At 40.1% G+C, this 24,784-nt stretch overlaps 1 protein-coding gene across 4 annotated transcripts in view; it reads right to left on the bottom strand.

Annotated features, from left to right (window-relative positions):
* Window positions 1–216: 216 nt before the first annotated feature.
* Window positions 217–24,784, bottom strand: part of CNOT9 (CCR4-NOT transcription complex subunit 9) — a 30,351-nt gene continuing 5,783 nt past the window's right edge. For 3 of the 4 annotated variants that reach the window (XM_040476254.1, XM_040476257.1, XM_040476256.1), the window contains exons 2-8: window positions 18,167–18,346; window positions 15,988–16,103; window positions 13,476–13,585; window positions 7,790–7,899; window positions 5,008–5,106; window positions 4,719–4,810; window positions 217–2,567 (exon numbers count right to left, since the gene is read on the bottom strand). In XM_040476254.1, coding sequence (XP_040332188.1) covers window positions 2,399–2,567; window positions 4,719–4,810; window positions 5,008–5,106; window positions 7,790–7,899; window positions 13,476–13,585; window positions 15,988–16,103; window positions 18,167–18,346 — 876 coding nt within the window. In that variant the 3' untranslated portion in view covers window positions 217–2,398. Of the gene's footprint in view, window positions 3,530–4,718; window positions 4,811–5,007; window positions 5,107–7,789; window positions 7,900–13,475; window positions 13,586–15,987; window positions 16,104–18,166; window positions 18,347–24,784 lie in introns of all 4 variants that reach the window. The other variant, XM_040476255.1, reaches the window with a different exon arrangement.

Raw genomic sequence — 24,784 nt, 5'->3', positions numbered from 1 at the left:
TATTTTACCAGATAAAGGGCACCACCCCAGCCTCCCGAACAGCTTTGATACATCCTCAGGACTTTTCCCAAGGGACCTATCCACAAAGGAACCATCAATGCTCTCTTGGCACAACAGTGTGTTTGTGTAGATGAACAGATAGTAGGGGCAGGGGTGACAAGGATCATGTGACCAGAGTGCCTAGATATCTAGATATTGACAAAATCAAGTCTCCAGTTTAAAGGAAAAATTATCTTTATAAAATCAGAAACAGGTTTTATTTCAATCCTGTTAGGGTGTGAGAGGGATGGAAAACAAAAAACGGAGGGGTCTCTTTATACACATAAGGCATCAGGATCAACTACAAGGAATAATACCCATTTCCACCCCTCCCCCAACTCCTGTGTGCGGTCCAAGACCAGCTGAGAATAGATGGAACAGGAATTAAGACACTGTTGGCACAGTAACATGGCCAACGCACCAAAAGATGGAGAGAGAAGAGTCTCCCAGGGAGCAAGGCCCTGGGCCTCAGCTGCTTCCTCAGTGGAGGGGGAATGAGAAACTTTGGCTCAGCAGGAAGGCAGTTGGCAAAAATAAGGGATATCTTAGCTGGACTCTCCAGATCACAAACTAAGGGCTGAAGGAGGTCCAGACGTCTATCTGGTCCATGTTGTTCTCTGCTTTCTCCAAGACCTCTTCTCTTCAGGCTTGAGACTGAGAGCTGACCTGATTCTCCTCTTCATTTTTGGAAGGCAGGGGAATAAGTGCTTATTCTACCCTTTCTACATCTAGGCTACTCAATTACTACTTTCTTGGTTCTAAAGAGACAGAAGCCAACTAACAAGGCCGGCTCTCTTGGTGAAAGTCGGCTTGAAAGAGCCCTCATGTTGGCAAAACTGTCTCTGCGAAGGTTTCTCTGAGCTTGCCGCTTGCAGACAGCCCCCCGCCTCCTGGCCCAACTTGTTTGGAGGCACCTTCATTTGTGTAAGATGTGGACAGAAAATACTTTGTCTCTCTCTAGACCTGACTAGTAATCCCATCTGTGATTGGAGATGGGGATGAGAGAGCAAGCAGGTGTTGGCAGGGGGAAGGACTAGAGGAAAGCAAGACAGTTTACACCACGTTAGATTCAAGCCAATGGAGTGTGAAGAGTTATCTAGAGCTCCAAAGATAGAAGGGGGACTCTCTGACACAATATGAACAAGCTGGAAATATTTTAGTGTCAACCCTGTAATTCCCATAGACCAATAGGGAATGTGTCCAAAAAAAAAAAAAAAAAAAAAAAGAGACTTAAGTGAAGAAGCAGAGTCCAGTCCTCCATCTTAAATCTGAATAACATGAGTTCATTCAGCTAATACCACTTCAAGTACAATTATGAAGACAGATGGAGCTACAGGAACTCATACTAAAGCAAAGAACGGGATTGAGTAGCCTATCATCTTGATCCCAGGCACCTCCCCTTTAAGTCACCCAGAAAATCTCTCCAAGGACTGGAATTCAAGGTGAGGTCCACTGCTGTCTCTCCTCCCCCAGTACAATACCCTCCCAGGACAGCCTGATGAATTAAGACGTCTGTTAAAGTTTTAATACGAGGGATGTAAAAAAGAGAAAAGCACTGAGATTTGGAAAAGCTAGCAGGTGGAGCCAGAAACAAGGTTAGGGTCCTTGTGGCATCCGGAACTGGGGGCGGAAGAACAGAAAGGGAACGGAAAGAGGAGGTGGGGTCCTGTTGTCCTTTGGCTTTCTCTATCCCCTGCTTCCCATTCTTCCCCACAGTTCATGCAGCTATTGGCCTGCTAGAGGGGATGTAATGCCCAGACCAACTTTTTATTAAGCTTATGCAGCTAACAGACTTGTAAACAGTGCCAATTGACAAAGTTTTGCTGAGTATTACAGCTTGTGTCCACTAAACACACCTCTCTCTGACATTAAAAACAAAAGACCAAAGTAAACAAATACTGAGAGAGAGGATGAAGAGACACATCTTGAGTCTTCCAGGAAGGCAAAATAAAAAACCGCCACCTGGCTTGGTCCCAGGCGCTCAGCATGCCTACAGTGCTGCTGCCACCACCCTGCCTCCCCTCCCCGCCAGTGGCTGGTGGAGGTGGGGGAGAAGGGCCATCTCGGGCATGCTGCAGACACAGCATTTGCTGGTGTGGACACCCTCCTGGAGCTGTGGTGGCAGACTGCTGTGTCAGGAGCCCATCTCCTGGGAGGAGTGGAGGCAGCCCAGGTCCTGGAGGCGGCCTGAGATGGCAGCCCACACTCCTCAAGCGGGGTCACCTTGCCCCTCTTCTCCAGTGCAGTTCAGCGTTGAGGTTGTCTATTCCCGGTCGGCGGTAAAACCTGAGCTGTTTTCCTCGCAGGTTCCCCCTCCTGTCCCCAACTTGGGGGAGCAGTGGAAGGGGGCGGGGGAGGATCACTGAGGGGGCAGGGGGATACCCCGGGGATCGGTGACCTGGCCTTCTTGCAGGTTCTTCACCAGTTGTGCAAGCCAGCGTTTCGTGGTGGTGTCGTCTTTTAGCACCTGGGCGAAGGTCGTGTCCTTCAGCTGGTCAGGGAGGCACTGCCTGAGCGCTTCACGTGCCCTACATCAGAGACAAACAAGCCAACCGGGGAGACCAGCAAATAAACCCACATTTGGGGGACAGAGAAGAAGTTCTGTCTTAGATACACACATAATGAATCCTGGGAATATGCAGTTCAGTCAAGGTATCTTAATCCATTAAAATTCCTTAAAACTTGTATTAGGCATGGGCTCAGAGGTCTCCAGGATCTGTCGTCTGTGAGTATTTTCAGAATGATGCCTCAATGTGGAATTTCATGACAAAGCAAAATGGAATGAAGTGGTGCAAGAGTTCACCTGAATTCCAACTGCTTTCGGATTCATTACGGTAAATACTGTCAATACGCTCATGACAGAAATAGATGGGTTATGGTAAATGAAACATTTCTAAAGTCAGTGCATGAACAGGGGAGATGACTTGACTCATTATGATAAATGAATGAACTTTAATTCTGAACAGTATAAACTAGTGTCTTTCCAAAAACTGCTTCAGTTTCTTTATTTCTTTCCCCCCCCCCTTTTTTTTTTTAAAGTAAGCTCTACACCCAATGTGGGGCTTGAATGCAGGACTCTGAGACTGAGAGTTGCATGCTCTACTGACCAAGCCAGCCAGGCGCCCCTGCTTCAGCTTCATAGTTAAAAGGTTTAATAAAAGGTGAGAAGTAAAAACAAAACAATGGTGGCAACATTATCAGATGAACTTTTAAATGTATCATTTTCTTTAAAAGATAATCAGAGAAAAATCAAATCTGAAAACCTTAAACAGGTAAACGGTAATGATTTATAAAGCTGTTTTAAATAAAGTTACGGCTTTTGTTCAGTCTGGTTTCTTTGTACAAGTAGAATTTTAAATAAACATATTTTCAAACTGATGGGAACAGGAACCACTGAAGAACAGGACAAAATAGTTGAAGAAATAGCTAGGGCTTGAATAACCTCAGTGGGAGAAGGCTGCGTTCACATTAAATCGAGTTATCCCCATTCCTAGGAACACAGAAATTGCCCCATTATGTGGTTTAGCAGAACCTGAGCAAGTGGCTTTCAGCATGAATTATGGATTTACAAAGCAAAAGGTCAAACATTTCTAAAATGCATCATATCTACAATGTATGATTTCTGACAGAAAGATTATGAACACAGGCAGATAAAATAATTAGTTCAAGGACTTTACAGGAATCAAAGAGAAAACTGAAAATGTAATTCAAGAGTCCTCTGGGCTCCATTCCTTTCTTAAGAGATCTTTGAAAATATACTTCTCTTTCTGACCACCTGAAGCAGCAATAGAAAGCTCAAACCACAGGAATAATGTATCATAATGTTTGCTGGAAACTGACTAGATTCTCTGAAATTTTAGAGGAGGGTACAGAGTTACAGTGGGGAGACAAAACTGATTTTTTTTTTTTCCAAAGTAAGCGCTACGCCCAACGTGGGGCTTAAATTCATGACCCTGAGATCAAGAGCTGCATGCTTTACCAACTGAGCCAGCTAAACACCCCCAAAACTGATGAATTTTTAAGTTTTTATTTATTTATTCTGAGAGTGAGCGAGCATACAAGCAGGTGAGAGGCAGAGAGACAGAATCTCAAGCAGGCTCCCCACCATCAGCGTAGAGCCTGATGTGAAGCTTGAACTCATGAACTGTGAGATCATGACCTGAGCTGAGATCAAGAGTTGGACGTTTAACCGATTGAGCCACCCAGGCGCCCCTATTTTATTTCAAAGTTTATTTATTTTTATGAGACAGAGAGACAGAGAGAGAGAGACAGAGAGAGAAAGAGAGAGAGAGAGAGATGGGGGGAGGGGGGGAGAGAGAGAGAGAGAGAGAGAGAGAGAGAGAGAGAGAGAGAGAATGAGAATGAATCCCAATCCCAAGCAGGCTCTGCACAGTCAGTGCTGAGCCTGACGTGGGGCTCAAACTCATGAACCGTGAGATCATGACCTGAGCTGAAACCAAGAATCAGACGCTTAACTGACTTAGTCACCCAGGCACCCCCTCTGATGGATTTTTAAATTCAGCACTTCAGATTTGAAAAGGATTTAATTAAGTTCTGTCTGACTTAAAGTTATATCCCTTGCCTACCCTAAAGATATTAAGAGCTATGCCATGAGACACGGCAACCATTCACCAGATCATTTCCCCAAAGTCCCATAAATCCTGTAAATGTTTAGTTACCTGGGATTATCTGAGAGTCGAAGGTAACATCTCACTACATGCTTCAGCAGACGGGCAGAAGGCTCTTTGGATAGCTGCAGGACCATCTTACCCTATTTTCCCCCAAAATGGTGTGGGGTAGGAAAAAACACACAAAATACAAAATAATTCTAGTTGACATTAGAGATCAGATATTTCAAGAATCATTATACAAGGTTCCAGGATGCTGTTCAGTGTCAACTGCAAAAGGGACTAAGCTGTGTAATCAGAAGTAACCATAAGGGGGATAGAGATAGATGAAAGAACTCACCAAAATCATGGCAACGTGGGAGAAACGCTCATATGTCTGACATATATATGCCAAACCTGTGTCATCTAAAAGGATCTTCTGGAGGATGAACGTGGCAACCTGGAGTAAAACAAAATTAAAGAGTCTAAAACGTTGCTCAGATTTGTCTTCCAAATGTTGATTCATCTCCCGGGAATAATTGTGAATCAGAAAATTAAGCAGAGACCCTGACATTATGTACAACTTACTCCCCAAGATAGGCATAGTTAAAAAAGATTCATAATAAACATTACCATATTGAATACTATGTGCCAGAGTTTTTCCTATAGGCATAACGTGCCTCGTCTTATTTTCACAATAAACCTGTGAGGTAGGTCCTACTGTTATTCACATTTTATATAAAAGGGCAGGTCTAGGTAACTAACAATTTCTTAAAAATATAGATATATGGGGGCACCTGAGTGGCTCAGTCAGTTAAGTATCTGAACTCTTGGTTTGGGCCAAGGTCATGATCTCACAATTTGTGAGTTTGAGCCCTGTATCGGGCTCTGCACTGGCAGTGCAGAGCCTGCTTAGGATCCTCTCTCTCCCTCTCTCTGCCCCTCCCCTGCTCACGCACACTCTCTCTCTCTCAAAATAAACAAATTTTTGAAAATGCAGATACTTTTCCAGTTATTTAACATGTACTATGTGCCAGGCATAACTGCTAATCAATAACTTGTCAGGTTAAGGTCCCAAGTGACAAAGCCACTAAGTTGTAGAGTTGAGATCCAAACCTAGTTTGAAAACCTAGTTTTCTTTTTTCAAGGGCCAAGAGGAATTTAGAAATTTAGCTATGCCTTATCTCTTCTAAATGAGGTAAGTAAAACTTTTCCTACTACTTCTTAAAAAAAGTTTATTTTGAGAGAGAGCGAGAAAGAGAGTGCACACAAAAGGGAAAGGCAGAAAGAGAGGGAGAGAGAGAATCCCAAGTAGGCTCCATGCCTTCAGCACAGAGCCTGACTCGGGGCTCAAACTCACAATTGTTGAGACCATGACATGAGCCTAAATCAGACGTTTAATGACTGAACCATGCAGGCGTCCTATTTACTTATTTTTTAAAGTAATCTCTACCCATAATGTGGGGTCCAAACCCATGACCCTGAGATCAAGAGCTGCATGCTCTTCCAACTGAGCCAGCCAAGCGCCCCTGTGTTGCATGTTTAAAATAAAAAAAATTTAAAACCATTACATCTGCTTGCATCCAACCCAGCAATAAAATATTCATTGAATTAAATTAATTCAATGTGACTAAGCATACTTTAGGAGCTGAGGTTTGATGTTACTAAAAATAGCAACATGGACAAGTAGCCTTGAGAAAAATCACATGACATGAAATTTAAAAAGTAGTACATTATTGGGGTGCCTGGGTGGCTCAGTTGGTTAAGCGGCCGACTTCGGCTCAGGTCATGATCTTGCGGTCCATGAGTTCAAGCCCCGCGTCGGGCTCTGTGCTGACAGCTCAGAGCCTGGAGCCTGTTTCCGATTCTGTGTCTCCCTCTCTCTGACCCTCCCCCGTTCATGCTCTGTCTCTCTCTGTCTCAAAAATAAATAAACGTTAAAAAAAAAAAATAAAAAAAGTAGTACATTATTAAAGGGAAAGAAGAATAGATGTGAAAGGCATAAATGATATTGCTGAGGGAAAAGACTAGAACAACTTAAGGAGAAAACTATATAAAAACAAGAAACACGAGGAGTATGTTCTTCCAGAAAAAAAACTGATACAAAATCATCAAATGAAGTTAAAAATAATAAAAGAAGCTTACAGACATCCACACAGAAAAGGCAAGTTCACCAACAAAAGGATTAACTTACACTGCTGGCCCAAGATTTCACTGTACATTCAATATCAGAAGACAACAGGGCTATGGCAACATACTTCTGATAGGGAGAGATAAGAATTTTATACCCAATCGGGGGCTGTCATTCATAGTTAAAGTGCAAAGTAAGCAAAAGCCCAAGGCATATATACACTTGAGTATGCGTAAAAAAATGTCTGGAATATACATTAAAAAAAAATTTTTTTTATGTTTATTTATTTTTGAGGGGCGGGGAGGGGCAGAGAGAGATGGAGACACAGAATCCGAAGCAGGTTCCAGGCTCCGAGCACAGCTCACTCATGAGCCACAAGATCATGACCTGAACTGAAGCCGAATGCTTAACTGACCGAGCCACCCAGGTGCCCCTGGAATTATATACATTTGTGGTGAGAAGTGGGTTCAGAGAAAACTGAAAAATTTAGTGTTTAACTTTATATTCTTCTGAAGGGCTTGATAAAAAAAAAAATACGTATATATATGTATATATATATTTATACGTATATATATTTATATACATACGTATATATATGGGTTTTTTTTGTTTGTTTTGTTGGTTTTTTTTTTTTTTTTGAGAGAGTGCACGCACACAAGAGAGCAAGTTGGGGAGAGGGGCAGAGGGAGAGAGGGAGAGAGGGAGAGAGAAAGAAAGAGAGAATCCTAAACAGGCTCTACGCTGAGCATGGAGCCCAACTTGGGAGCTTGATCCCATGACCCTGGGATCATGACCTGAGCTGAAATCAAGAGTCTGATGCTCAATTGGCTGAGCCACCCAGGTGCCCCAGGTCTGGATTTTTAAATGATCATTTTATAACAATTTTTATCCAAGAGAGAAAATATATTCATATAAGTTTCAAAAAGCCTGAAGGGAGGCAGAAAATGATCCCAGAACCATAAAGTAGTCCAAGAGCCAACAAAATATAAAATCTAAGTTGAAAAGCACATACCGTTTTAGAAAGTTCACTTCCAGATTCCATAATGCGCAAACACAAAGGGATGATTTCTGTTGTCAATAAAAAGTTGATTACTTCCTGCTCATCTGTTTTCACTAGGGCCCCTAAAGAAAATATGGACAAAATTATTTCAGAGTGAATGTTTTTAATTAACTTTGGAATGAGTGTTCATTCAACTAGTTGTGGAACTTAAATAACAGAAGATACATTGTGGTTCATTCATGTCAGAGAATCAGATTCATACTGATGTTTTTAAAAAAAAAAAAAAAGGGAAGAGAAAGCAGAGGTTGACTGTTATCAGTCAGCATCTGAAAGATCAGGTACCAGGTTTGGTCCATCACATAGTGAGCAGCAGTTCAGCCATCTAAATCATTTTTCTAACATTCTTGGCTACACAATGACATCACCATCTACTTTCTATTTATTTTAGGGAGGAGAGAAGAGTTCTGTATCAGTACTAAAGGATATCCCCAGGTAGCAAAGAAATGGTGTCAATTTGAATCCTATTTCACATTGGACATAAACAAACATTACTTCTTGGTTACTTAATTGTTACTCTTTCCCCAAAGAGCACAATCATGGAAGGGTGTACCCAAACCAGAAACACACACACACCTGAACTTTAATCCTAGTCCCGCAACTTGTTTACCAAAGTTTGGTAGAGTTACCCTCTCTTTATAGGTCTCTGTTTCTTTATCTATAAAAAAAAGAGTCGGAACAAATGATTTTTGAAATTCATCCCAATTAAATTCTGTTGAGTTCTAAACTGCCACCACGGACCAGGTAACAGACACAGTTCAGGGATATCTTCTCTATTCTGTACATAGGGAAGCAGAGCCTCATTAAACAAATGACTGGTCCCTGAGCTGTCCAACGCATCAACCAGTTTTTGTATGAAAGGCCTCAGTTAATTAGATCTATAATAACTTAATCACTTTCGATTAGAAAGGAATATCATTTACTTAAAATAAGAACTGGCAATCTACAAATGCTACAATCTCTAAACCCCATACCAAACAGCACATAGAAGAATTTACTAATGTGGCCTATAGCAGATATCAAATTACTATTTTTTAAAAAAATTTTTTTTTCAACATTTATTTATTTTTGGGACAGAGAGAGACAGAGCATGAACGGGGGAGGGGCAGAGAGAGAGGGAGACACAGAATCGGAAACAGGCTCCAGGCTCTGAGCCATCAGCCCAGAGCCTGACGCGGGGCTCGAACTCCCGGACCGCGAGATCGTGACCTGGCTGAAGTCGGACGCTTAACCGACTGCACCACCCAGGCGCCCCTCAAATTACTATTTAATTTTCACTTTACATGTAGGTTTAAAACCCATTCTCAATTAATTTTTACATAGAGTACAAGGTATAGATTGTGCTTCATGGTTTTACATATGGATATCTTAATTGTCCTACCACCATTTATTGAAAAGACTATTATCCTTTGTTCATGAAATTATCTTTGCACCTTTGCAAAAATCAATTAACCATATCTGCATGGGTCAATTTCTAGACTCCCCATTTTGCTCCATTGATTTACAAGCCTAGCTTTTCTCCAATACCACACTGTCTTTACAACCACAGTTTTCCAGTAGATCTTGAAATCAGGTAGTGCAGGCCTTCCAACTTTGTCCTTCTTTTTAAAATCTGCATATTCTAGCTCATTTGCCTTTCCATATAAATTTCAGAAACAGCTTGTCGTTTCTATATTAAAAAAAAAATCCTGCTGGGATTTTGTTGTAATTGCTCTAAGTCCATATACATCAGTTTGGAGAGAACTCACATCTCAACAACATTGAATCATTTATATACCTATCAATGAACATGGTATATCTCTGCATTTATTTAGGACTTCTTTGCTTTCATCATTGTTTTGTAGTTTTTTACCTACAGATCTTGCACATTTTGTAAGACTTACACCCAAATTTTTCATGTTTTGGTGCTATTATAAATGGTAGGTTTTTAAAATTTCAATTTGACTGTTTCTACCACATAAAATGATTCATTTTCGAATACTGACCTCATATCCTGCAACCTTGCTAAATTCACTAGTTCTAGTAGCTTTGTTTGGGTAGGTTCTTCAAGATTTTTCTATGTAGTTAACCTTGTTGTCTGTGAATAAACAGTCTTACTTTTTTCTTTCTAATTTGTATGCCCTTTATTCTTTTCTCTTGCCTTATTGCACCAGGTAGGATTTCCAGAATGATACTGAATACGAGTGGTGAGAATAAACATCCTTGCCTTGTTCTCAATCTTAGGGGACAATGCCTGGTTTTTCATATTAACTATGATCTTAATTGTAGGATTCTTTTTTTTAACTTTATCAGGTTGAGAAAGTTCTCTCCATTTCTACTTTGCTGGCGTTTTTATCATAAAGGGAGGCTGAATTCTGTCCGCTATTTTTTTTTTTTTAATGAAAGAAACAACCAATATTTCTTCTTTAGTCTGTTGAAATGGTCAATTATATCGACCATTCTTTAAAAAAGATTTGTTTGTTTATTTATTTATGAGAGAAAAAGCAACAGCAAATGTGAGCAGGGGAGGGGGAAGAGGGGGGGAGAGAGAGAGAATCCCAAGCAGACCCCAAGCTTAGTGCGGAGCCCCACGTGGGGCTCAACCCCACTACCCTGGGATATGACCTAAGTTGAAATCAAGACTCTGATGCTCAACTGAGCCACCCAGGTGTCCCTAAGATTCTCTTTTTAAGTGATCTCTACACCCAATGTGGGACTTGAACTCACAACCCTGAGATCAAGAGTTGCATGCTCTACCAACTGAGCCAGCCAAGCACCCCTATATTGACTGATTTTTGAAAGTTAAAACATCATGCACTCCTGGGATAAACCCACTTGGTCATGATGATCCTTTTTATATATTGTTGGACTTGCTTTGTTAACATTTTGTTGAGAATTTCTTCATCTATGTTCTTGAGGGCTACTGGCCTAAAGTTTTCTTACAGTGTCTTTTTTCTGGTTTATTATCAGAGTAATGCTGGCCTTACTAAGAATTTAGAAGCCTTCTATATTCTGGAAAAGTTTCATAAAATTTGGCCATTTCACCTAAGTTATCAAATTTATGGGCACAGAGTTATTAGCAGTATTCTCTCATTATTCTTTTAGTGTCTATGGTCTGTTGTAACATACACCCTTTCATTCCTGGTACTTATAATTTGTGTTTTCTCTTTTTCTCCCAGTCTATCCAGTTACAGGTTTATTAATTCCACTGAATTTTTTTCAGTAAAAAATTGGGGGTGGGTTAAATAGGTGAAGGTGGTCAAAAGGTACAAACCTCCAATTATAAGTACTGGGACTGCAACGTGCAATGACTACAATAACAATATCGTATTGAATATTTCAAAGTTGTTAAGAGAGATCTTAAAGGTTCTCCTCACGAGAAAAATTTTTATAACTGTGTGTGGTGATGGATTTTAACTTATTGTGGTAATCATTCTGCAATATATACATGTATCAAATTGTTATGCTGTACATTTAAAACTAACACAATGTTTGTTATGAGTCAATTATATCTCAAAAAAAGTCAGCTTTTGGTTTCATTGATTTTATCTATCCTTTTCCTGTTCTCATTTTCAATGATGTCTGTTCTTTATTATTTCCTTCTGTTCAATTTAGCTTAGTTTGCTCCTTTTTCTATTTTCTTAAAGTGGAAAGGTTTGAACATTGAAGACCTTTCCTCCTTTCTAGTATTAGCATTTTATGCTACAAATTTCCCTGTAAGCCCTGCTTTACCTGCACCCTGTAAGGTTTGATATGCTGTTTTTATTTTATTCACTTTCAAGTATTTTCTAATTTTTCATGTATCATTTCATTTATATTCAAACTTTTGTGATAACCTTTGAACTGTAAGCAAAAAGTCTAGGCCCAACATTTACCTTCAGCTTGTACTCTCAACTGACTTGGAGAAATTAAGTTTCAGAAAATATATGCAAGGGCAAACAACTAGCTTTATACTGTCTGAGTATTTTTTTTTTTTTTTTAATCCCCCTACAGTTAAGTTTATCCCAAGATCCCAAATGCATCATCTAACTGTAGTGGTTTAAAAACCAGCAGAAGTAGGGTGTAATTTAAATCAGAATTAAGGATATAAATGTTTTCTTTTGGCTGGTACCTTGTTCATGTTTTAAATCCTCCATGGGAAATTTTTGTAACTTAAAAGTAGAAAACAATATATTGGGGGAAAAAGTTTCTAATTAGAGTACCACTTGAGAGGGGATGTAAAAAAGAGTAACATTCACTTGTATATGAGATTAACAGCTACTCCTTAAATGTACAATAAAATGTCTCTGAGAAATATGTCTCAGAAGTACCAAACTTTTTCTTTTTATCTTAAAGTTTATTTATTTATTTGAGAGACAGAGAGAAAGCATGAGTTGGGGAGGGGCGGGGGGGGGGGAGAGAAAGAATCCTAAGCAGGCTCCGCACTGTCAGTGCAGAGCCTGATGTGCAGGCTCGAACTTAGGAACCATGAGATCATGACCTGAGCCAAAGTTGGATGCTTAACCAACTGAGCCACCCAGGTGCCTTAAAAGTACCAAACTTTTGAAGTATACTTCCTGTTCCATGGTTTATAATTGTAGGGATATGAGGGATATGAACACAAATTGAAGATAAAAACAGTAACAAACAAAACAAAGTCTGTACAACCAATGTTCTTATTGGGGCGCCTGGGTGGCTCAGTCAGTTAAGTGTCTGACTCTCGGTTTCATGAGTTCAAGCCCCTCATTGGGCTCTTTGCTACCAGTGTGGAGCATGCTTGGGGTTGTCTCTCACTCCCTCTGCCCCTCCCCTCCTCAAAATAAATAAATAAAACAAAAAAGTTTATTAAAAAAATCAATGTTCTTACTGTTTGGTCAGTACATGAGCAAAAACTATGAGAAAAAGATACTGAAGGGTGAGTTTGGAAAGAAATCATTTTCTTCTTCTTTTTTTAGTAGGCTCCATGCCCAACGTGGGGCATGGGGATTGAACTCACGACCCTAAGATCAAGAGTTTCATGCTTTACCGACTGAACCAGCCAGGCACCCCTGGAAAGAAACCTTGAATGTATTTACTTTTCACAAATCCAAAGACAGTTCTTTATTATCCGGGAGTCTGAGATCTGAAACAGCTAATGTATTATTTTCCTGAGCAAAACATATTTTAGACACATCTCCCATAGTAAATATATGTGGAAACATTAACTGTAGCATGCAAAAATTCAACTAGGTGAAGCAGAAGACAAACATCTGCAGTTATGGGAGAACAGCTCAAAAGTTAGAAAAGAGAAATAAACAAAACAACACCAGCTCAAATTCTTATCCCTGTAATAATACTCTTTGTTGACTGCAGTTCTTGTTCTTTACTCTCCCTACAATTCCAATAAATGTTTCTACATATATGCTAAATTTAATCCCAAATGTTGGGCTTCATACCTTTATTAACAACACACAGAATGGTACTTGATAAGAACCATTATATGACTTATTTACTTATTATTTAAAAAATATTTATTATTATTTGTTATTATATCCTCATTTATTAGTGAAAACAGACTCAACCTCAAAGACAAAAAGCAAACAACTGGTGAACAAAAGTTATAAAAGACAAAACAAAACACCGAAGTTAAGATCGCTATTATGAATGAGTATTTCAGGCTTGTAAGACAACCCTAATAACTTACCAATAACTCCAAGACTGGTTAGCCGAAGATACTCAAAGGGACGCGTTTTGCTGACAGTGTGCAAAAATGGGTACAAAAAAAGTGGGATGTGTGCTGCAAGAAATGCTGACCTGAAAGAAAAAGATAATCACATTCAGAGCCCAGACTCAATTTCTAAGGATTGTGAACATTCGATTTCCAGGCAGTTCATTCTGTGAGGTCTATAACATTGCCTAACCAAGAAACCTCTAGAAAAGGGTCAACGGTCATTAGTCTAGACCAATGGTTCTCAGTTGGGATGATTTTGCCCACCAGTGCACATGCGGCAATGTCTGGAGATAATTTTGGTTGTCACAACTGAGGTGGGTGCTAGTGGCATTCAGTGGGCAGAGGCCAGGGATGCTGCCAAACATCCAACAGAGCACAGGACAGCCCCCTTTCACTCCCCTCCTCCCACCACAAAACCTAGCTCAAAATGGCAATGTCAAGGTTAAAAAAAAAAAAACCTAGTCTAGATCAATGGTTAAGAGAATACACCATTTTCCCTGTAATCAGTATCAAGTACCTGAAAAACTGATAAAATATCCAATTGCAGATTTAAAAAAGTAGGTCATAAAATGCTATTAAGTGCCCGAGAAATTCTCCTAGATGCCTTCCCTCACCTATTCACAGGTACAGTCACACAAAACCTTATAAACCGAGACAGGAAAACAAAGGAGCCATTATCAGGTTTATCTGCTATGTTTAAATGCACACTGTTCTTTTTTTTGTTAGAGCATTTCAGATACACTAGATATTCTAAAAACATTGTAATCTGAAGCTAATATGTCAGGCAACTAACGTGGAACCAATCCATTACTTTATGTTATTTATAGTTACACCTTATGGGAGAGCAAACATTCTAAATTTTTAACACAGTACTCTTGCATTTTTCTTAAGTGCTTAAAAATAACTTTCATTGTAACTTCTCTAGAGCTCTAAAATGTCAGTGTCAACCTAGCACTCAGATTTCATAAGGAAACTTGAGAAAAAGAGGAAAGACTTCAATAAGATGTCATTAAGTGCCTCAGAGCCATAAAAGTCACAAAGCAGATACCTGAACAGGATTTTCCTTTTCCTGTCAGATGTAGCAGGCCAACTTGCATGCCAATTCTAATCTTTTACAAGGCTGCCTAGAATCCTTGGTTAAGAAAGATTCTGAAGCCAAATCTAGGTTAAGTGGGGAAAAATGCTGGGTTCAAATATTTACTGAACTCCTGCTAAATGCCATGCACTGTGCCTCATATATGGCACAGTGATGTCTACCATGGGTTAAGGGGGGAGAAGTATCTACATACCTGACTTTTCTTGAGATGTGAACGCCACTCCTTTATTTTTATTTTTTTATTTGAGAGAGAGAGAGAGAGCGAGCATGCATGCACTCGAGTGGGGGTGAGGGGCAGCGGGAGAGAGAATCTTAAGCAGGCTCCACACTCAGCACAGAGCCTGATGTGGGGCTTGATCCCACATGAACCTTGGGATCATGACCTTAGCCGAAATCAAGAGTTGGACACTCAACCGACTAAGCCACCCAGGCGCCCCTATTTTATTTTATTTTTTTTCAACGTTTATTTATTTTTGGGACAGAGAGAGACAGAGCATGAACAGGGGAGGGGCAGAGAGAGAGGGAGACACAGAATCAGAAACAGGCTCCAGGCTCTGAGCCATCAGCCCAGAGCCCGACGCGGGGCTCGAACTCACGGACCGCGAGATCGTGACCTGGCTGAAGTCGGACGCTTAACCGACTGCGCCACCCAGGCGCCCCGCTCCTATTTTATTTTTAAATAAACTTTACCTCTAACGTGGGGTTCAAACTTACGACCCTGAGATCAAGAGCCACATGCTCTACCAGGCGCCCCGTGAATGCCATTCCTTTAAAGTTCAGTGTTATAAATGAGTAAAAAGTAAATGAGACAACGGATTATTATTCAGCCTTAAAAAGGAAGAAAATTCTGACATATACTACAATGTAGACATTATGCTAAATGAAGTAAGCCAATTCCAAAAAGACTAATACTGAATGATTCCACTTAAATGAGATACTCAGAGTAGTCAAAATCATACAGACAGAAAGTAGAAAGATGGTTCCCAGAGGCTATGGGAATGGGAGTTATGGTTTAATGGGTAAAGTTTCAGTTTTACAAGATGAAAAAAGTAATGGAGATGGATGGTGGTGGTGGTTGCAAATTATAAAGGTATTCTTATTACTCAACTCTATGCTTATAAATAGTTGAAATGGTAAGCTTATGTTATGTATACTTTACTGCAATTTTAAAAAGGCAAAAAAAAAAATTATAAAAGAACAATACTATGCTGTTACTACATGAAAACTTGGTGAATTAGAGACCAGAAATTCTTCAGGAAAAGCAAAGCAAATGAGAATCCTGGAGATCCACACCCACACACATGCACCCCACTGCATGCCTCTTCCTCTCATTCATAAAAAGACCATATTCAATACAACCTCCATCAACAGACGCATCAAAGGACTGACCTGGTTTCCGGGTGTGATGCCACACATTGCAGTAATGCCAGAGCATTGCAAACTCTGTTAGATTGGTGTGCTGTCAAGGTGGGTGGGTTGATGGATGGATAAATATTTACAATTTCCTAAAAAATGGAAACCAGCAGCAGATGAATAAAGAACTTATTACAAAATGAATTCCCATGGTATTAAAGCAAAAACCCTAAAAACTCCCACAACTTAAAAAAAAATTTTTTTTTAAACATTTATTTATTTTTGAGAGACAGAGCGTGAGCGGGAAAGGGGCAGACAGAGAGGGAGACACAGAATCCAAAGCAGGCTCCAGGCTCTCAGCTGCCAGCACAGAGCCCGATGCAGGGCTCGAACTCACGAACTGTGATATCATGACCTGAGCCGAAGTCGGACACTTAACCGACTGAGCCACCCAGGCCCCCCAAAACTCCCACAACTTTTGATTCCACATATCCTGTAAGAACTGAACTATCAAAGTGGGAGCAGAAATAAACAATGCTATCTTTTCATCCCAAAGATACCTGAGACTATGAGAAATTTCTACATAGGTTTCTAGAAGATTTGTCTGGAGGCAACTGGGGTCACCTACACTTCCCTCTTTATATCCAGCATCTGTTGAGGCCTTCACTTGAGGGGCTCTTATATTTATAATCCTCCATTTTGTCAGTACCCTGCTTTAAGTTATAGTGATAACTGGCCAGATAGCAAGTGTCAGTAGATCAACCACAGTGACTCATTAAGAAGTCTAAATTTGGTCAGGTAGCAACTGCAAAAAGGGAGAGATAAGAACGTGGGATGGGCACCTGGGTGGCTCAGTTGGTTAATCGACCAACTTCAGCTCGGGTCATGATCTCGCAGTTTGTGAGTTCGAGCCCCGCATCGGGCTCTGAGCTGACAACTCTGAGCCTGGAGCCTACTTCAGATTCTATGTCTCCCCCTCTCTCTACCCCTCCCCTGCTCATGCTCTGTCTGTGTCTGTCTCTCAGTAATAAATAAACGTTAAAAAAAAAAAAAAAGAACGTGGGTATACACATGGAGATATGTTCAAACAGCAGTGAACATATGTACTCTGTCAAAAGGTGATGATACGCTGTATACAATTCCTTTTTTTTTTTTAATTGTAAAACTTTTATAGGAAAAGTCCCTGAAAGAAAGATTAGTTTTGGGGATTAAGAACACACTTATTGTGGGGCACCTGGGTGGCTCAGTTGGTTGAGCATCGGACTTTGGCTCAAGTCATGACATCTTGTGGTTTGTGAATTCGAGTTCCACGTTTGGCTCTGTGCTGACAGTTCGGAGCCTGGAGCCTGCTTGGAATTCTGTGTGTGTGTCTCTCTCTCTCTCTCTGCCCCTCCCCTGCTTGCAATCTGTCTCTCTCAAAAATGAATAAACATTTAAAAAAAAAAAAAAAGAATACACTTATTGTGATAAGCAATGAGTAATGTACAGAATTGTTGAATCACTGAATTGTAATACTGTATACCCGAAACTAATATAACACTGTATGTATGTTAATTATACATTAAAAAAAGGAAAGATTAGTTTCTTGGTTACATGATATAGGAAATGAATGCAAATTTACTTAACAGGCTTGAAAAATTAACCTAATTATTAGGAATTTTGGACAATACTTTAAAGGATGATTATTCCATTATCTTGGTATTGTAAGATTATACCATATCAATTTATTTCCCACCAATGATCATTACAGTCAGAACCAAATTTTGGTTACTTACCCTTTAATGTACAAGTGTACCTACCTCTAATCCTATAGCTATCATATCTTTATCTTAATATTTCCTTTTGCCAGAATATACCCTGCAGTTCTTATACTTTACTTTCTACCTTTTTTCTTCTGTCATGTAGAAGTGTCTTGTGGTATTCCTAAAGCTGTGTTTTTCAAAGTGTAGTTCTCAGACTACCTGCATCAGAATCACCTGAGAGCAGGGCAGGTGCTTTCTAAAAAAAGATTTTTAATCTGAGACCAAATAAATCTTTTGGGTAAGACCCAAGAATCTGCATTTTAACAAGCACCTTAGACTTTTCTAAAACAGATTCTTACAAATGCTAACATTTAAAGAACTATTCTACCAAAGTCTTCAAAATCATTTGAGCAGACAGAGAGAGAGAAGCATGATAAACAGGAATGACCTGCAACTCACTGGTATGTACCCACCTGTAAAAGTGCTGCAATAGTACCAAATGAATGCCACAGCATGGGTGCAAGGTCAGGAACAGATTCTCGCTTCTTACTCAGCTCCAGCAAAGCATTTTCCCTTGTCTCAGGACTGGACAGCTCATTGATCCACTGATAGATTTTTTCTCTGTCTACTTGAGCCAGTGCAGTAGGCACAGGCTTCAAGTGGAAAAAAGAAAGTAAACATGTTTTGTTAGAGTCAAACCAAGTTTTACTCTGCTTTAGAGGGAATGTGTTTTTTATAAATACAAGGGGAGCTTTTCTATATCCGTACACTTGATGTAAATAAATTCAATCTCTCAAAATCTAAAACACACACACACACCTTTCAATAATTTCATGTTTAGAAATTAATCCAAGAGGTACACCTGGGCTGTACTGAGGACATACCAGCATGTTTACTGTTGCACTGTTACAAAAGCAGAAAACTTGAAATTGTAAAAATCTATCAACTAGGAACTGTTAGCTACCTATGGGTACATCTTTATTTGTAATACTATGTAGGTCTTTAAATAAATAGCTTTACATGTGTTGATACTAAATAAAACCAAAAAACAAAGCGTACAGAATAGTATAGACCCTTCCACTTATATACATAAATATACTTATATATTTACATACAACATTTCTAGAATGACACATAAGAAACTTAACAGTAACAATAAAAAAAAAATAAGCTTAATAGTAATTACTGCCAAGGTTGGAATCTACATGGGAAATTTACTTTTCCTTGTAAACAATAAAACCTTCTGCATAGTTTACTTTTCTTAAGCATATATCTATAATAGTTTATTTGATTTTATTATTTTGATATATTTTTAAAATGCTGATTTATTTTGAGAGAGAGAGAGAGAAGGAGGAGGAAAGAGAGAATCCCAAGCAGGCTCCGTGCAGTCAGTGTAGAGTCTGGTGCGGGGCTCAATCTCATGAACCACAAGATCGTGACCTGAGCCGAAATCAAGAGTTGGGACACTTAACCAACTGAGCCACTCAGGTGCCCCTGTAAGTTTTTGAAAGGAAAAAAGTTACACCCTCCCCACCCACTTCTGGTCCTTCCCCCATTAATTCTGGCATCCCCTTCCACGGAGCAGAAAACATATGTAATTTGGAAAAGCCCCCTTTCTAATGATTCTTATACATACTCTACCTCTACCCCTTTGAGAATCATCCATTACTTACTCACATAGGGGCAAGACGGACAACATTCTTTTATTATTGTACTAAAGCATCACAACGTTCAAAAAAATTTGAGCATTTCTATAATTCTCCACACCTGTCAAACAGCCTGTGCCCTCGGTTAACTCCCTTAATTATTCTTCTTTGGAAAATATGATAGAGTAGAAAAATGATTACCATTGCTATTTTTAGCTCTAAAGTCCTAACAGATTCAAGATTTCGATCCCTATGCCCAGTATTTTCTCACTTAGTTACGCCAACCAGGGGAATTATTGGGTAGATGGGGGGCAGGAGGGGTAGGCAAAAAAAAAAAAAAAAAAGAAAAAGAACTATACTTACAGATGAGATCACTATCACTCAGAGGATTAACCTGCTCAATTCACCCAAGTATGAACTTGCATATTCCAGTGCCTTCCTGAACTGCATTACACAGCTTCCCATGGTATTTATATGTTCCCACTACAGCTTAGTGTGACAGAATGACCTACCCATCGTACAGATGGAAAGATGAGGCACAGAAAGGACAACTGTCTTTGTTGAAGAACAAAAGTCTAAGATAGACTTTGAGGTGCACTCACAATCACTGTACCCAAGCTGAACAGTCTTCTATAAATGGAAGCTTGATTATAAGCTTTTAGCTTAATGTTTATCATTTCACTTGCTTGACAGAATGAACCACAAAGTGTTCTGCTAAATGGACTGAAATACCATGCAGCTTAAGTCTTCTTTAAGTGCCTCAATCTGTTGAAAGGTATTTTGTAACTCCCATCAGTGGTGGTCCTCAAGGAAGCCCAGGCTCCCACAGCAGCAATATGAAGAAGTAACAGGGTAGTCCTACCCCCCCCCCCATAGCAAAAGCAGTATTGTGCAAGCACTTGCCCTTTCCAGGCTACTACAGATAGGCCCTCAACTTAAAAAATTATTTTTGGAAATGTAATTCCCACCAGGAAGACAGGGTATGTTTATTTATAGAGTATTATATCACCTTAAAAAGCTCTGTGGAAACAAGGGCTAAAATTTTAGCTTTGAGTTTCCTGCCCACAGTCGCCTGGATGACCCACAATCCAATAACTAAAGGGGTCTCAGAGATACTCATTGCTCTATTAATAGAGTATCTATACTGATTAGTCTTTACTCATTCAACTCCCCCTAAAGTCCTGTTGCCCCAAACCACTAAGCTCCATTGCCCCCAGTACAGCCAGTTTGCAACCTGTATCTGGAACTCCTATGCCTCATGCTGCCCCAGGGAGCCCTGGGTGTAGAACAGCAGGATGCACTTGTAGCCACCGATCAGCATATCATGGCTTCTGAACACCAGGCCCCACCCCCACATATTCTATTTCCAGAGCTGGCCGAACTTCAGCAAGGAGATGGTGTCCTTGGAGCGATGCTAACACTCTAGAGGGCCTGGTGCCTAGTTGGGTATCTAACGTCATGGCCACCTGCTGCCAGCAATACTCCGACTTTTAAGGCTACTTGTGGGAGCTGCAGCCTCTGTGGGGCTTTGGTTCTAAGAGAGCTAGGGATGTCAGGTAGGTGGTAATGTCTTCTCAGGCACTAGCTTGGACCTATGGGTTCTGTAGCCATTCTAGCAAAGGGAAGGCAGTGAGGGCAGTTTGGTGCCAGGAAATACTTGGGATAAGAACCCTCTTTTTCATCACCCCCAGTGAATTTTGCCTACAATTTAACAGGAGTTAGTTTAACCCTACTGAATACCTATTTGTTATGGGATGAATACAATTATTTCTTTAAAACAAAAAATTTTTTTAAACATTTATTCATTATTGAGAGACAGAGAGAGACAGAGCGTGAGCAGGGGAGAGGCAGAGAGAGAGGGAGACACAGAATCTGAAGCAGGCTCCAGGCTCCGAGCTGTCTGCACAGAGCCCGAGGCGGGGCTTGAACTCACAAACTGCAAGATCATGACCTGAGCTGACATCGGACACTTAACCAACTGAGCCACCCGGGCGCCCCTGAATACAATTATTTCTTAAAACAAAAATGGGAGCTAACACACATAGTGCTTACTCTGTCAGGCACTGTCCTAAACAAATACTCTCATTTTATAGAGGAGGAAACACTGTTATTTTGCCAAAGCCAAAATCTGAATCCAGGCAGCCTGGCAACAGAGTCCATACTCTTTGCTTTGCTAATGCTGTTTCTCACCTGACTGAAAGATTAGGTCTGATCTAAAGATGACGTTTAAAGGGCACCTGAGTGGCTCAGTCGGTTAGGTGTCTGACTTTGGCTCAGGTTATAATCTCACGGCTCCTGAGTTCAAGCTCTGTGTCAGGTTCTATGCTGATACCTCGGAGCCTGGAGCGTACTTCAGATTCCATGTCTCCCTCTCTCTCTGCCCCTCCCCTGCTCGCACGCTCTCTCTCTTTCTCTCTCGCTCAAAAATAGATAAACATTAAAAAAATAATAAAGATGATGCTCAAAACAGCTTTGTCCTGTGACCTGGACAATAGAGACAGGGAACATATATATAAAAAGCTCAGACAAAAAACTTAAAATGTTACTGCTGTTAGTTCAGCCGAATCCGAAAAACAATCAGCACCATGAACAATACCCAATACTGTCGATGTGAAGGGATATTCTCGACTTAATTGAGACTACAAAGCACATGATAATCATCAACAAAATATTTTTTTTAAATGTTATTTAAGTAAGCTCTATGCCCAACGTGAGGCTTGAACTCACAACCCACAGGTCAAGAGTCTCATATTCTACCAACTGAGCCAGCCAGGCACCTCAATAATCATCATTTTAATGAGAAAGTCAGTGAGATAGTTGGACCTAATTCCCTATGTCAAATCATGGTTCTCATAGGAATAATCTAGCTAGTGATAGCCACTTCACTCTCACACACACACCTCCACCACACACATCAACAGGTAATTTTATAACACATGCAGAAGTTTAGTTATTGTGGAGAATAAAAGGGAAAATATTTTTACATTTTGATTTACATATTGATATATGTACAGGTGACTTGAATGTGGGTCTGAACTACACAGGTCACTCATACATGGACTCTTTTCAGTAACTACAGTACTGTAAATGTATTTTCCCTTCCTTATGACTGTCTTAACATTTTCTTTTCTCTATTATAAAAATGTAGTATATAATATACATAACATACAAAATATGTGTGGATCAACTGTTATCAGTAAGGCTAACAGTTAAGAGCAGACTATTAAGAATTCAGTTTTGGGGGAATCAAAAGTTTTATGCAGATTTCCAACTGTGCATGGGGGAGGTTGGCATCCCTAACCCCTACCCTGTTCAAGGGTCATCCGTATTAATATTACCAGATGACTGACAAAATCCTCTGGACATTATCCTTGAATAAAACTCCAAAACACAATTCTAGCATTTCAGTAGATCTTGATGGAAATAAAACCCCAATATGTATCTTACCCTCTTTCTAAATCCCAAGGATCATTTAGGCACACCTTTCACAAAAATATTAGAATCTGAAAATTCATGTCTTCCTAAGAGTGTGGGAAGTGAAAGAGGCAGGTGGGGTAGATAAGGAAAGAGACAGAACCGTACTGAACATTAAAACATTTTTTTTCAATGTTTATTTTTAAGAGACAGAGTGTGAGTGGGGAAGGGTACGGGGAGACATGGAATCCAAAGCAGTCTCCAGGCTCTGAGCCATCAGCACAGAGCCCAAGGCGGGACTAGAACTCAAGAGCTGTGAGATCATGACCTGAGCCCAAGTCTGATGTTCAACCAACTGAGCCACCCAGGTGCCCCTGTACTGGACATTTTTTAAAACATGGTTTCATTTACTGAACAGAACACGGTTATTATCCTCATTTTACAACTGATGAAAGTATGAGTAAAGGATGGTAGGTTTCCTCTTCCTGCCATTCTCTAAACATCACCACTGAAGATTCCTAAAGCAATTGCTACAATTCTTTTATAATTTACTAATCCATTTCTGAGGCTGTGGATGATATAGAATTCAATCTAGGAGCATACACTCCTCTTCTGGAGAAGCATAACTTCTCTACTGGAGACTACTTTAAACACATTAAAAGTAATAGCAGAATACTGCCACAAGAATTGAAGTTAACACTTTTTTTTTTTAAGTTTATGTATTTTTGAGTGGGGGGAGAGAAAGAGAGAGTGGGGGGTACAGAGGCACGGGGTGGGGGGCAGAGGATCAGAAGCAGGCTCTGTGCTGACAGCAGTGAGCCCAATGTGGGGCTTGAACTCACAAACCGTGAGATCATGACCTGTGCTGAAGGACCTGAACTGAAGCCAGCTACTTAACCAGGTCAACACTTCTTGGATCACGTGAAATCTATGGATCTTTTCCTCAGGAAAACATGCAATTGCAAATTGTTTTGCACATAATTTCTTCTACACAAAATTTACACACAATTTAAAAGAATTCATAGACCCCATGTAACCTATGCATGGATCCAGAATTAAGAACTTGTTTATCAAGTGAAAGAATAGAAAAGACCCCAATTTACATGTAACTACACAAGCACAATAAGTGGAATGCACACTGCACTGGAAGCCAGAAATGGCTTCAAAATACAGTTTCGCCATTTCTATAATTGTGTGACCTAGTATAAGTCATTTACTTTGGCAAGCCTTAATTTTATCATTGGTAAAATAAGGGAACAATACCATAAAGTCCCAGGCAGCTCTCAAATCTTGGAAATTATTTAGTTCTTAGTTATTGCTGAGGGACTAATCTAAGAGCTCTTTTAAAAAGTTAATTTTATTGAGGTTAATTTGCATAAAATTTTAAGTGGACCCATTTTAAGTGTATGTTTCAATGACTTTTTTTTTCTTTGGTTTTTTTTTTTTAACGTTTATTTATTTTTGAGACAGAGAGAGACAGAGCATGAATGGGGGAGGGTCAGAGAGAGGGAGACACAGAATCTGAAACAGGCTCCAGGCTCTGAGCTGTCAGCACAGAGCCCGACGCGGGGCTCGAACCCACGGACCGCGAGACCATGACCTGAGCCGAAGTCGGCTGCTTAACCGACTGAGCCACCCAGGTGCCCCATGTTTCAATGACTTTCGAGAACTTTATATACCTGAGTAACCACCACCACAATCAAGATCTAGACCTCTTCTTTAGGAGTACCTGGGTGGCTCTGACAGCTCAGAGCCTGGAGACTGCTTTGGATTCTGTGTCTCCATCTCTCTCTCCCTCCCCTGCTCATGCTCTGTCTCTGTCTCAAAAATAAACATTATATATATACATATAGACAGACTTCTTCCACCATCCTCAAAAGTTCTCTGGTACTTCTTTCAGTAAACCACACACCCAGTCTTAGGCAATCACAGGCATTCTGCCACTATAGAATAGGGTTGCCTTTTCTAGAAATTATAGAAGAGGAACATATATTTAACATAAACATACTTTTTTTTTTTAACACGCTTTTT

Source organism: Herpailurus yagouaroundi, unplaced genomic scaffold, assembly GCF_014898765.1.
Source record: "Herpailurus yagouaroundi ecotype Mexico unplaced genomic scaffold, PumYag 140, whole genome shotgun sequence".
Classification (NCBI taxonomy): domain Eukaryota; kingdom Metazoa; phylum Chordata; class Mammalia; order Carnivora; family Felidae; genus Herpailurus; species Herpailurus yagouaroundi.
Note: the sequence above shows the minus strand (reverse complement) of the source record. Positions and strands in the feature narration are given on the sequence as shown.